Below are 13,243 nucleotides of genomic sequence, written 5' to 3'. Positions count from 1 at the left end.
CATTCAATATTTGTATTGGAATTTTTGATTAAAAATTATTTTAAGCACAATGACGCGTTGTTTTGTGCCAATATGCTCAGAAATTGGAGTACATCAATTCCCGATGGACAAGAAAATTGGAAGACTGTGGTTAAAGGCCATTTGACGCGAAAAAAGTACTCCCACAAAAAGTTCGAGGTTATGTCGTAAACACTTTGTGGAATCTGACTATGAAAACATTAGTAAATACACAGGTATGCTTCTTTCTGTCAAATATTTATAATGCATGACTAGGTGTAGCACACATCTTTGTTCTCTTATTTAAAAAATCCAATAATAATTAGTTAGGCACACTATTAGTTGCTAACATATTTTGCAAGTAGATTTATGCTGTAAGGAACCTTTTAACAAACACAAAATCAGACTGAAGGAAACACATTCCTCATGAGCTGTTGTTCATTATCAGCTGTTACTATTGAAAGTTTTATCTAAATCGCTGCATCCATTGTAATAACAAATATTTTGAAACTATGGTCAGGTTTCCTTGTGATAGTATATTTAAATGTTTTTCTTTGTGTTCTAGGTGTCAAACATTAACATATATATCTGAAGAAAGGTGCTGTACCATCTATATTTTCATGGAATATGAAACCAGTTTCTGAAGAAACAAAAAGTAGAGAACAAAGGTTACAAACTTGTAACCTTAAAAAACAGCTTTTTATCCTGCCCAACACTTCCCAATACTGTGAAGATATAGTACCCCTTGAAGATCACAGCAATGTGCATTTTGATTCAAATGTCTCGCAAGAAATTTTAATAGAAAATAATAACTCTAGTATAGATGAAACAATTACAAGGCATCATATTACTATTGAAACTCAAACATTCAATATATTAAGATTGTTCTCTACAGAGCTATTACTTGCAGACGATGAGACAGTGCAATACTACACCGGGTTGGAAACAGCATCTAAGTTTTCATTAGTTTTAATCACACTTTTGCCAATGTCAAATGATATAAAGTATCGCTGGAGTAGAGGGGTCGGCATATCAATAGAAGATCAGTTTTTAATGTTACTAATTCAGCTTAGAAGAAACACAACAGATTTTGAATTAAGTAAAATTTTCGGTGTAAGTAAAACTGAAGTGTCTAATTTTGTTGTAACATGGATAAATTTTGTCAGTGATATCTAGAGCCTAATTGACATTTGGCCTAGCCGCAGCTTAGTAAATTATTATATGCCTAATTGTTTTAGAACACATTATCCCTCCACAAGGGTGATTATAGATGATAGACTGAAATAGGCATACAGAAGCCTAGTCAACCTGATGCTCAAAAAGCGTCATTTAGTTCTTATAAACATAAAAATACCTTGAAGTTTTTGGTAGGAGCTTCACCAGGGGGATTATTATCATATGTTTCGAACGGCTACGCTGGTTCTGCAAGTGATCGACAGATAGTAGAACAAAGTAAGCTGCTGCAGATTTGTGATTCTGGAGATAGTATTACGGCAGACAGAGGTTTTAATGTACAGGATCTGTTTGCCTCTAAAGGAATTAGTATAAATATCCCATCTTTTTTAAAAGGTAAATCACATATCCCAGGTGTTCAGTTAAAGATAGATCAAAAATTAGTTAGTCAGAGGGTTCACATTGAACGATTAATTTCATATGTGTAATGTTATGTAATTTTAGAGAAGGAATTGTCAATAAAAATAATTAAAAATATTCCTGATTTTTTATTTCGACAAGTGTGTATAGTTATAATACAGATATTTTTCATACAATGCTTCTTTGAAAATATTTTCATAAAAGATATCTAATTTATTTAACATATTATTTATAAAATTATTGTCTTTTTCAACATAAATCACTGATGTCCTTGTAGGTGTAAATGACTAAGTTTTTTGTTTTTTTTTTTTTATTGCTTAGATGGATGGACGAGTTCACAGCCCACCTGGTGTTAAGTGGTTACTGGAGCCCATAGACATCCACAACGTAAATGCGCCACCCACCTTGAGATACAAGTTCTAAGGTCTCAAGTATAGTTACAACGGCTGCCCCACCCTTCAAACCGAAACGCATTACTGCTTCACGGCAGAAATAGGCAGGGTGGTGGTACCCACCCGCGCGGACTCACAAGAGGTCCTACCACCAGTAAATACGCAAATTATAATTTTGCGGGTTTCATTTTTATTACACGATGTTATTCCTTCACCGTGGAAGTCAATCGTGCACATTTGTTGAGTACGTATTTCATTAGAAAAATTGGTACCCGCCTGCGGGATTCGACGACCGGTGCATCGCTTCAACACGAATGCACCGGACGTCTTATCCGTTAGGCCACGACGACTACACAGTCGTCTGCGACTACAAGTTGCAGTATGTTTTGCCTGAGCAGTATAACTGCCCTTGGATTTGATAATAATATGGGCAGGTTTTTTTTAGGGACAATATCCCGTTACATTGTTCTAAGTAAGGCACCGTTGTTATATTTATTTCATGTTTTCTGCTAGCGTATGGACATTTCACTTCAATTATAGTTTCTTCGCCCAACACACCATCAGGAGATGCAGCAAGATATGGGCGCTCTTGGCTAATGAAAATGCCACATGGCTCCACTAGCAAATCATATATGCATACTTTGCTAGAGCATTTTGTTTCAAAATTAAAATTTTGGTCATATAGCTCTAATCTGAAAAAAGTAAAATAATACATTAGTTGGTAGGTAATGTGTGTAATATGAGCAATTCTTTTTGCACATGCTACAAGGAATAAAGTTCCTAAGGTACACAATTTAATATTATTATTATAATAGCTACCAGAAACAGTTTGAGAGAAGTTTTCTAAGTTAAAATAAAACATCAACATTGTACCTTTCGACAAAATCCACTTTTTTTGCTCGTAAAGATGCACCACGTTTTCTCAACTCTTCCTTTAATTCTTTAACTATCCAGTTGGAATACATGTTGTAAAACTGTTTAGCACTACTTAGAAACTGTATCAAAGTCACAAAATGCCGAAATAGCACGAACGCAAAACACACAAAATGGCGGCTCTCTGTGACAAGGGAACAAGCTACGCTGGCGACATCTGAGAAAAGCTTTAACCGGCCAACCCCATTTTGATAGGACTTTTTGGCGGGAACGCGAGGAGTGAAGTTGTGTGATTTGTTTTATTTTGTCTATTTAGTGTTTCTTCGGGTTTAAATGTGTAATAATGGTGGTTTATTAACTGTTTAATATCTGTGAAAGTGCACAAATGTGGAAAAATGAAACAAAGCCGCTGGACGTAACTTCTCGGGATCCTCCAAAAAGTCCACTGAAAAAATCTTAGTAAATGACCACAATTTTACTGAGATTATATTTCATCCCATCTCATCTCATTTCATTTCATTTAATTTCATCCCAGTTGATTAATGTCTCAAATTAATCGTCTTCATTTCATTCCACTCCATAATATCATTTTTCATAAAAACATGAATATAATAAATTAAAGTAAGACATGACTTAAAGGTATCAGTTACGAAGTCATAAAATCACTTAAAAAATTTTTTTTTTGAGATCTGATAGTGATGATTTTTAAGGGATTTTATGACCTGGTAACTAAGACTTGTAGGTCATATTTTATTTTACTTTATTTATATTCTTATTTTAATGAAAAATTATAATATGGAGTGAAATGAAAAGGTTAATCATCTTGAGACATTAATCAACTGGAATGAAATAAAATGAAATGAGATGAAATGATATGGGATGAAATATAATCTCAGTAAAATGGTGGTCATCTACTGAGACTTTTTCATTGGACTTTTTGGAGGATCCCGAGAAGTGACGTCCAGCGGCTTTGTTTCATTTACCCACATTTGTGCACTTTCACAGATATTAAACAGTTAGTAAACCACCGTTATTACACATTTAAACCTGAAGAAACACTAATTAGACAAAATAAAACAAATCACACAACTTCACTCCTCGCGTTCCCGCCAAAAAGTCCTGATAATGATTAATTAAATAGGGACCATAGATTACACACTTAATATTTGAGAATAGGGACTTTGATACTAGTGTTGATAAATCAGATTTGTATATTTATTGTTTTTAACAAACAAAAAACCGTAATAATTTATCTTTAAAATACAGCATTTTTTCACTAAATAAAAATACCCTATTGCGTTTAAATAATTGCATGTCTACCGACAATTGTTTCTATATTTCGTAAAAATGTAGCGAGTGGCGAGCACATTTCAAAACTATTATTGTGGGGCATTCAATCAAAATACGACTGGATACTAAATTGTGACACCTCATCATAGCGTCTGACCCAATACCCTAAAACATTCACAAGCTAATTTTAATTATCTTAAATTGACTGAAGCATCCTATTGAAGAACCTACGACGCGGATTTATGAACATTTCATTTTGATTTTCTTTGAAATCTCAGAATCTGGTAATGTCTTCAGCATTCATTTAACAAGATGATCCATGACCCTAAAAGATATTCCATTCTCAGCCACAAAAGTTGCTAACTAATTTTAATTTTAATTAAGTTTAATTTAATTTTATAATTACTTTCAGAAGCTTAAGTTTTAAAAATATGTTTGTTCCCCTTCACTGTGGCGTCTTAATGCCCATCAATCATCGATGTATCGCGCGAGGAAAGTAGGCAAGATATATAGCTTATAATTAGAAACACTTCTTATGAATAAAGAAAATATAACTTAAACGTACAAATGTTCCTAAAATATATACACATTCAATAATTTAATAATCATGCAATAATATAGCCACTCAAATAAAAAACTCTCGGGGCTCAAACCTGACCACGTTGCTAACACTGACCCTAGTAAGAGCAGGGCTTCGCAGAATCTACCAGCGGGTCGGAAACGCAACCCACTGAAAAGATCCGGCGAGAAACTCATTGGGCTGTGTCTGTTGGGTTAATTTACTCGCCGGACTCTTCGTCGCAAGCGAAGGGTTCGACGAGAACGATGACCGATGTAATTACGCTCAAAATATTACGGTTTTACATAACAATAAAACCGATATTATGTGCCGAGAAGGAAAACATACAGCATTGTATTATGAAGAAGCAGTGTGTGTACTTAGCTTAAATTCCTTGTCTATGTCCAACCATAGACAGTCAATTTAGTTCCATCTTTAGCCGCTAGGTGCTGCCAGCAAGTATAAAGGAAGCGCAGCCATCTTTGATCTTCATAGTCTTCACCAGGAAGAACTTCCTGCAATGCTGTATGTTTTCCTTCTCGGCACATAATATCGGTTTTATTGTTATGTAAAACCGTAATATTGATGTGCCTTTGGAAAACATACAGCATTGTATTATGAAGACGTGTTTGTTATCTGCTGGTGAAATTATTAAGCACAACGCTATGATGAAATAGGTAAAGCCATAATAAAATTATGAAGCGCAATAATAATGTTCATAATTTATATAATTATTAAATCGAAAAAACACAGTTGTTAACTTCCATGTTAATTCAATAATTAAAAAATATTTATAAGTTTGTAATAAACATTTTATCTTGTATATACAAGAAAATGTATAAATTGTATAAATGATGTATATACATCATGTAGGAGTAAATGTTTTGAAAAAAAGAATCGTGAGGATCTTTAGGAAGCTCTATTATTCGGCAATAATTATTGTAAACGTTTGGATGATTTGCAATTGCCTCTAGAAAGTATTTCGTCCATTGGTTCATTATCAATCCATCTCAGAGGCTACTGCTGGTCTACAACTTCTTAGAGATGCGTTGATGCCATTACCTCGTAAGGTTGAACGAAGACCAGTTTCCAATTACAGTACGGGATGCCGCTTTTGTGACAACACACATAGAAAAAAGTCCTTACGAATCTTACTGGGCATGTTTTTAGTTTCATGTTTAGAAAGCACTTATGCAGATTATTGACGAAAATGGATTTCAATTTTAGACCCAAAGACTGGTATCAGAAAGATGTTTTTCTCTGTTATCAAAGAAACTGTGTTTAGAAATGTTGAGAAAAGTAAGGTCATTAACTCTGCGTCCAGTAGCCAGCAACATGGTTGTTGGTGTCCTTCAAGCAACATTGAGGCGTGATCTGGTGGCAGGGTTTGAAGAAAACCAATTTAGAACTATTTTCGAATCTCATGTGAATGGGACTACACTTAGTAAAATTGTAATAAGTAGTTGAATTTTGTTTAGCTATTCCGATGGCTTTTTTAGAATAGCAATTTTTATTAGGGGGCTTGAGAATGTTTGCTGTCCTACATGTATTTCGCCCACAGAAAGTCGACAGCGCTGCTTTATGACGCAGAAGGATTGTTTTATAGGCAAAATTTTCTTTTTGGAAAAGAAGAAAGATTTTGGCAACATCTGCAGACTTAGGATCAATTTTAAAACTGTAGCACCATATGCACCATCTTCTAGTTGCTGGTAAGTATGCTGACAAAGTGGATTGACACCAGCTAATTTTCAATAAATCTTCTCCTGTGTAGACCAGTCTATTATTTGTACAACCCCCCCTCTAAGCTTTCAGGGTTAATGTTTAACCTGTGGAGGAGGAAGGTTTTGGATTTCGTGCGAGTTATCTAGCGTTCGGGATCTGAGGGCTTGGAAACCCAAATGCTTTCGTTCAGTCTGGGAACACTACCAGGTAGGTTCCCTAGACACTGTTGAAGTGAGTCAGTACTCTGGGGAGAAGGTTGAGAGGAGGAATTCTCCATGCTAGTTGCATCCTCTACGGTATGCTGAAGGTCCAATCTTGGTCGGCGAATGGGTTTATATCCGGATGACCCCACTTTCGAAAAACTTTTGTGGTCACTTGTGGTAAAAAGTGCCATTTCGCAGGTTGATTTCCTCGTGATAGCCTGTCGGCTACGATGTTGTATCTCCTCGAGAGATTATAAGCCGACAGTTATCTTGAACTAGTGAAATACTTTCAGATTCATTTTGATTGTCACTACCATTGCAAATAGCTCTTTTGTGGGTGAGCAGTTTCTGTTGTTGAGCTGACCATAGACAGGACGTTAATATTTTGTCTAATTGTAACCCCTACAAATGTCCGAAGCTTCCGTTGCCAGGAAATGGTTGGTTTTGTGTCTCGGCAATGTTTGACATGTGGCTCCACGTCAGCACTGCATTTGTAACCCCTACACATGTCCGAAGCTTCCGTTGCCAGGAAATGGTTGGTTTTGTGCATCGGCAATGTCTGACATGTGGCTCCGTGTCAGCACTGCATTTAATTGTTAACACATGCAGGATGGCCTGTTTTTTACGGGGGTGTTTTTTCTTGAAACTTCGCAAGAAAATTTGCAAGTTAGCGTAGATTGATGTAATTCCGTCAGAGTTTGAGCTAGGATGTTGTTGAGTGGCCACTTTATTTCTCGCAATTTTCCATCGAATCCCTAGACATGTCATCTCTTGAACCAGTGTACTAATTGATTTTTTGTAAGGCTGACTTGGCAGCCCAAATAATCCAAGAGCTTTACAGCTTATGTGGCCTGAAGACTCAACTTGGACTTCTTTTGATGAACCAGGTGGGATTTGCGTAGGTGGGATAACACTCAACCTCCCTTTGCACGCAATGTCTCCGCGACCGAGCATGCTATGCGAGCAAAAAAGGTGTATTTGTCTTCATGGACCAAGAGAAAGTCGCGTAGGTAGGTTAACATTTGACTTCCCTATGTACGTAAGGTCTTCGCGACCGGGCATGCTATGGGAGCAAAAACGTTTATTTGTCTTGGTGAAACAAGATCAAGTCGTGTAGGTAAGCTAGCACTTCGATTTTGCACGCAATGCCTCCGCGACCGAGCATGCTATGGAAGCAAAAAGGTGTATTTGTCTTCAAGGACCAAGAGAAAGTCGCGTAGGTACGTTAACATTTGACTTCCCTATGTACGCAAGGTCTCCGCGACCGAGCATGCTATGGGGATAAAAACGTTTATTTGTCTTGGTGAAACAAGATTAAGTCGTGTAGGTAAGCTAGCACTCGACTTTGCACGCAATATCTCCGCGACCGTGCGACCGAGCACCCTATATAATGGAAATTGACATGCCAGCCCAGATAATCCAAAAGCTTCACAGCTTCTGCAGCCTGAAGTTTCAACTTGGATTTGTTTTGGTCGACCAAAAGGAAGTCGTCTAGGTAGACTAGCACTCGAGTTCCTTTTGCACGCAAGGTCTCTACGACCCAGCATGTTATGGAAGCAAAAAAGGTTAATCCAAAAGCTTCACAGCTTCTGCAGCCTGAAGTTTCAACTTGGATTTGTCTTGGTCGACCAAAAGGAAGTCGTCTAGGTAGACACTAGCACTCGAGTTCCCTTTGCACGCAAGGTCTCTGCGACCCGCATGTTATAGAAGCAAAAAGGTGTGGCTCTGAAGCCAGACCGAAGGGTAGGCATGTCATTTCATACTAACTCATAAGAAGGTACCGATTCCTTCCTGAAGGTACTGATACTGGTACCTTGGTACTGATCCTCAAGAAGTATCGACGAAATTTTGCGACTGATACTAGAAAAATATTCCTGAGAAATGTTCAATTCTATCATCCAGTCCCCTGGGTGGAGAAAGTTTGGTACCGAGGTGTCCGAAAACAGTTAGGTGTTTCATCTTTACGACCTTGTTAGACTCTCGAAGATCGAAAATTGGACGCATTGATCCGTCGCTTTTCTTCCGCAGAAAAAGGTTTGTATTTGGTAACCATACATGGTTTACAAATTATTACAATTTTGGTGGCACTCAGTGCCTCTCGTCGGTGTCTTTATTTGCCCCCCTCTGGATTGTGCCAGATGTTACGGACTATGATTGTTTATAATGTTTGGCTTGCCTTTTGTAAGAGGTCGTGACAAATAGAATTGTAGCCCTCCGAGGGACTGAATAGATTTCAATTTAGTATTATCAAACAAAAATTCCTCAATGAGTGGTGCGTTGGCAACAGAATACTTTGTTAGAGACCACGGAAATTAAACTTTGACGTCTTATTTCTATCCATACGGCCCTTTTTTCCGTATACAATTTAAAACGCTTTTACGGGTAACTTGTACGACGGAGACGATTTGCCAAAGTTTTCAGTAATTATGTTACAAAGATTATTAGTTTAAATCTGTTGTATTTTTACCTTTGGATCCCGTCGTTTCTTACGCAGAGACTCCTCTTGTTCTTTTTCGCTTGACGAGTTGTTCGAACGCGAGGCGTCTCCATCGCGTCTCGCCTGGACATCTTCCCTCTCGGAAATTATGGAGCTTGACTCAACATCACCTCCAACAGATGACGCGTGATTCATGGCGTCCGATGATAGGATTGGTAAATAATACTCGTAATGATTGCAAAATAACACTCATAGAAACACAAAATAAATATTTTTTGCAATTAATAAGAAGTCGAATAAATATTTGTGGACTTGCGACTTCACAGTACGAAAGTACACAACGCTATGAAGATCAAAGATGGCTGCGCTTCCTTTATACTTGCTGGCAGCACCTAGCGGCTAAAGATGGAACTAAATTGACTGTCTATGGTTGGACATAGACAAGGAATTTAAGCTAAGTACACACTGCTTCTTCATAATACAATGCTGTATGTTTTCCAAAGGCACATCAATACTTCATTCGCACTCAACAATAGTTCAGAATAGTCCAACGATTACCGCATCAAAAATTAGCCAACAATAAACTTATCGATTAAAACTAGCTATATGTACCGATTTTCATTACAGAGAATGTAGGTACTCGCTTCCACCTTCACTGGAACAAAGATTCAAACTATATCTAAACATACTGCCAATAGTCGAGCAAGCAGCGATGTATATCATGTTCATCACCGGGGCTGTCCTCGTCATCACCACCATCTACATACTCAGCTTCAAGGTGATGTTCAAGAACTTCGAAAAGAACAAGGACGCTTGGCTCGAGAAGGCCAAACTGAATGATGGAGTGTACGCGCCCTGCGAGATACCACTCTCGGAGAGCGACTCCGATGAAATGATCAAATTAAACATCAAATTAAATGACAGGCTATACGAAACCGTCAACAGTGTCAAGGACAAACTGACAGAAATGGCGCACGTCAAAAACCTGTTCGACAGGAAGCCGTCCCTAAAAGATTCAAGTCAAACATCGAAAGCTTACGAGATCATCAATCAGACGGACAGCGACGAGGACTTCAAATACCTTGAGGTCGTCGAGGACGGGGAACTGGAGGGTTGTGACGTCAGCCTGGGTGGCTCGCAGCGAATGAGGAACCCCAAAGACTTGGATAAGAGGAACAACGAATTGAGCTTGTGTGTTGAAACGAAAATACTGTGTTTTTGTGGAAATTGTGTAAAATAAGAAAAAATTACGGCACCATTATTTATATGATTTATTCTAACAACTGATTGTACCTACCAGCTGGACAAGTGTTATCCTTACAATTAATTACTTCTACACACTTCACTGCTCTGTTACTATGAATCCACTTGAATCTTCACTGGCTGAGATGTCAGAGCTGTTTAATGCACGTATGGCGAAGTTCGAAGCCCAGCTCAACAAGTCTCCAGAACCATCAACCACATCATCAAGTTTGGCATTGGAATTTTCGTCATTTCGGGCATTCATTACTGAGGCACTTAATAACTTGCAACAGCAGGTGGAGATGCTCGCGCGCATGCAGGATAATACAGAGACTCGCAGCCGTAGAAAAATGTTGATCATTCACGGAGTAGCTGAGACTAAGGGTGAGCAAATTGAACAGGTATTGTCTAATTTCATAGGCAGTCATCTTGCTTTGGCCGAGTTCTCCTCAGCTGATATTAGAAGATGTCACCGTATGAATAGATTGTCAACATCCGAAGACTCTCGTCCCATACTGATAAAATTCCAAACGTATGAAATGCGCAGTCAAGTTTGGTTTTCTAAAACAAAACTAAAGGGTACCGGCTTTACTATTTCGGAGTTTCTGACGAAAGCGCGGCACGACATTTTCATGGCTGCACGGAGTAGATTCGGCATGAAGAAGGTCTGGACCAAGGATGGCTGTGTCTACATTCTGGGAGCGGATGGCATCAAACATCGCGTCGTTACACATCGAGATCTTAATCATCTTCAAAAGAACACATCGGAGGCAGTCCCTGAGGTTGATGCTCATAAGCGTGCTGTTACAAAACCGGCTGTGGTAAAGGCAAAGCGCGCTGCTGCTAGAAAGTGATAGTGATAATCTTGCTTCTTGTTTGTTTCCTTTCTTGTGTATAACAGGATTAACAGGTGACAAAGTGAAATTAACTTTCCTTATAAACTTTTTAATTATTATTTTTTATGATTTTTTTACATTTTATCGTTAATTTTGTTTATAATTTATAATATTAATAATGTAGTATTAATTTCAAACTACCTGTTTTTTAGCTTATAAGTACCTAGCCTTTTGTCGGTAGGTACATTTAATTTTAAATTTAAATATTTGAGTGACAGTGACAGTGCATGATATTGACAATTTTTTAACTGTCAACTTTCAAGTGGCAAAAGGATCTTCGTCTATACAGCTAAATTACACGTATTAAGTTTAAAGCGAAGCTTAATAAAGAAAACGTCGAGATGAATTTAAGTATACTGTAATCTTTTCACTGCTACTCATGCTTCTGATTTGTATTTCTTTAATTTTAGTTTCTTTTATTTATTTATTTTGTTTTCTTTTTTTCTTTTTCTTTTGCTTTGTATTTACTATTTAATGTTTTCATTTTCTAATAAAATTATACTACCTAATTGCTACGTATATTTTATATAGGTATTCTATTTTGCTACTTTGATTTTCTTTTATTTTGTTATTTTGTTTGTCTTTTGGCTTGTTTTGTCTCTATTATAGTTAAATTAATTTTCATAGACACTTTCCCAGTTGGTGGGTATTATTAATTTGTATATATATTCATAACCGTATTGATATTTTGATATTGTGTATAATATATATATATATATATATATATTTTCTCTACTTATATGCTCAACTCAACAGATACAAGTGAATCTGAAACTTTTTATTCAGCAAACAGCGACAACAGCGATATTAGTGTGCCTTCTTTAGCAGAAACATTGTCTTCACGGTTCTCTGGTGTTCCTAATTTTAATGTCGTTCATATCAATGCCCAGAGTATTCCGGCTCATTTCCCTGACATGCTGGCAAGTTTTGATTCTAAGAATATCCATGCTATACTTGTGTCAGAATCTTGGCTTAAGCCATGTCTTCCGTCTACATCTTATACCATTTCTGGTTTTCAACTTTTTAGGAACGACCGTATTACTGGTGGCGGTGGTGGCGTTGCCATTTATATCCGTTCATATTTTAATTGTACAGTTGTTAATGTATCGGCACAGCCTACACCGCCATGTGCGGGCGAGCACTTATTTCTTGAAATAGAACTTCAACACACGAAGATGCTACTTGGTGTTTATTATTGTCCTTCGTCAAGTATAGATTTTTTTACTTCTTTTGAAACTTTGCTAGAAAACATAATGCCTTCATATACTCATACCATTATCATAGGTGACTTTAACACATGCCTCCTTAAAAATAATTCTCGCAGTACTTTATTTCACTCGATGATCGAATCGGTAAATTTAACTATTCTACCGTTGAACTCGACACATCATTTTCCAAACTGTGCTCCTTCACTTCTTGATCTTATTTTCGTTACTTCTCTTGATTACGTGGCTGACCATGGACAATGTTCAGCTGACGCTTTCTCATATCATGATCTCATTTTCGTCTCATACAAAGTACGACCTCCTAAGGCTAAGTCAAAAATTCTTCTGCTGCGCAGTTTTAACGGTATGGATATTGAAAGTCTTCGAGAAGATGCAGGCAGCATTGACTGGACTGCTTTGACGTGTTCTACCTCAATCAATGAGAAAGTTGATCAGTTCAATGCAAAATTAACTGGTCTATATGACAAGCACGCACCATGTCGACCAGTAAGAATAAAACATTTGCCAGCGCCGTGGCTTACTAATGAAATTAAAAGTATCTTAATCAAGAAGGCGGCTGCTAAATTAAAATATAAGAAAAAACCTACCCTCGAAAATGGCACAAATTATCACCGCATCCGTAATCACTGCAACAGGGTGTGTAGGGATGCACAACGCCAACATATCCATAGTGCTGTCGAAAATGGAGATCCAGCTAAAGTCTGGAAATTTCTTAGATCACTGGGGATTGGAAAATCACAACATAACACTCATTTATCTCATTCGAGTATTGATTTATTAAATCAACATTTCTGTGCGTCGTCCGATTTTGAT

At 37.4% G+C, this 13,243-nt stretch overlaps 2 protein-coding genes across 2 annotated transcripts in view; both read left to right on the top strand.

Moving 5' to 3' along the window:
* LOC114246566 (fatty acyl-CoA reductase 1) overlaps positions 1-13,243 on the top strand; it is a 272,794-nt gene that overhangs the window by 143,169 nt on the left and 116,382 nt on the right. The window lies entirely within an intron of this gene.
* LOC149500230 (uncharacterized) lies at positions 10,323-11,879 on the top strand. The gene has a single exon (XM_089737817.1). It carries the CDS (start codon positions 10,425-10,427, stop codon positions 11,160-11,162), a length of 738 nt encoding a protein of 245 aa, XP_089593943.1. The 5' UTR covers positions 10,323-10,424; the 3' UTR covers positions 11,163-11,879.

This window comes from Bombyx mandarina, chromosome 23 (genome assembly GCF_030267445.1).
Source record: "Bombyx mandarina strain Sakado chromosome 23, ASM3026744v2".
NCBI lineage: Eukaryota > Metazoa > Arthropoda > Insecta > Lepidoptera > Bombycidae > Bombyx > Bombyx mandarina.
The sequence above is the reverse complement of the archived record's forward strand: the minus strand, read 5'-3'. Positions and strand labels throughout refer to the sequence as shown.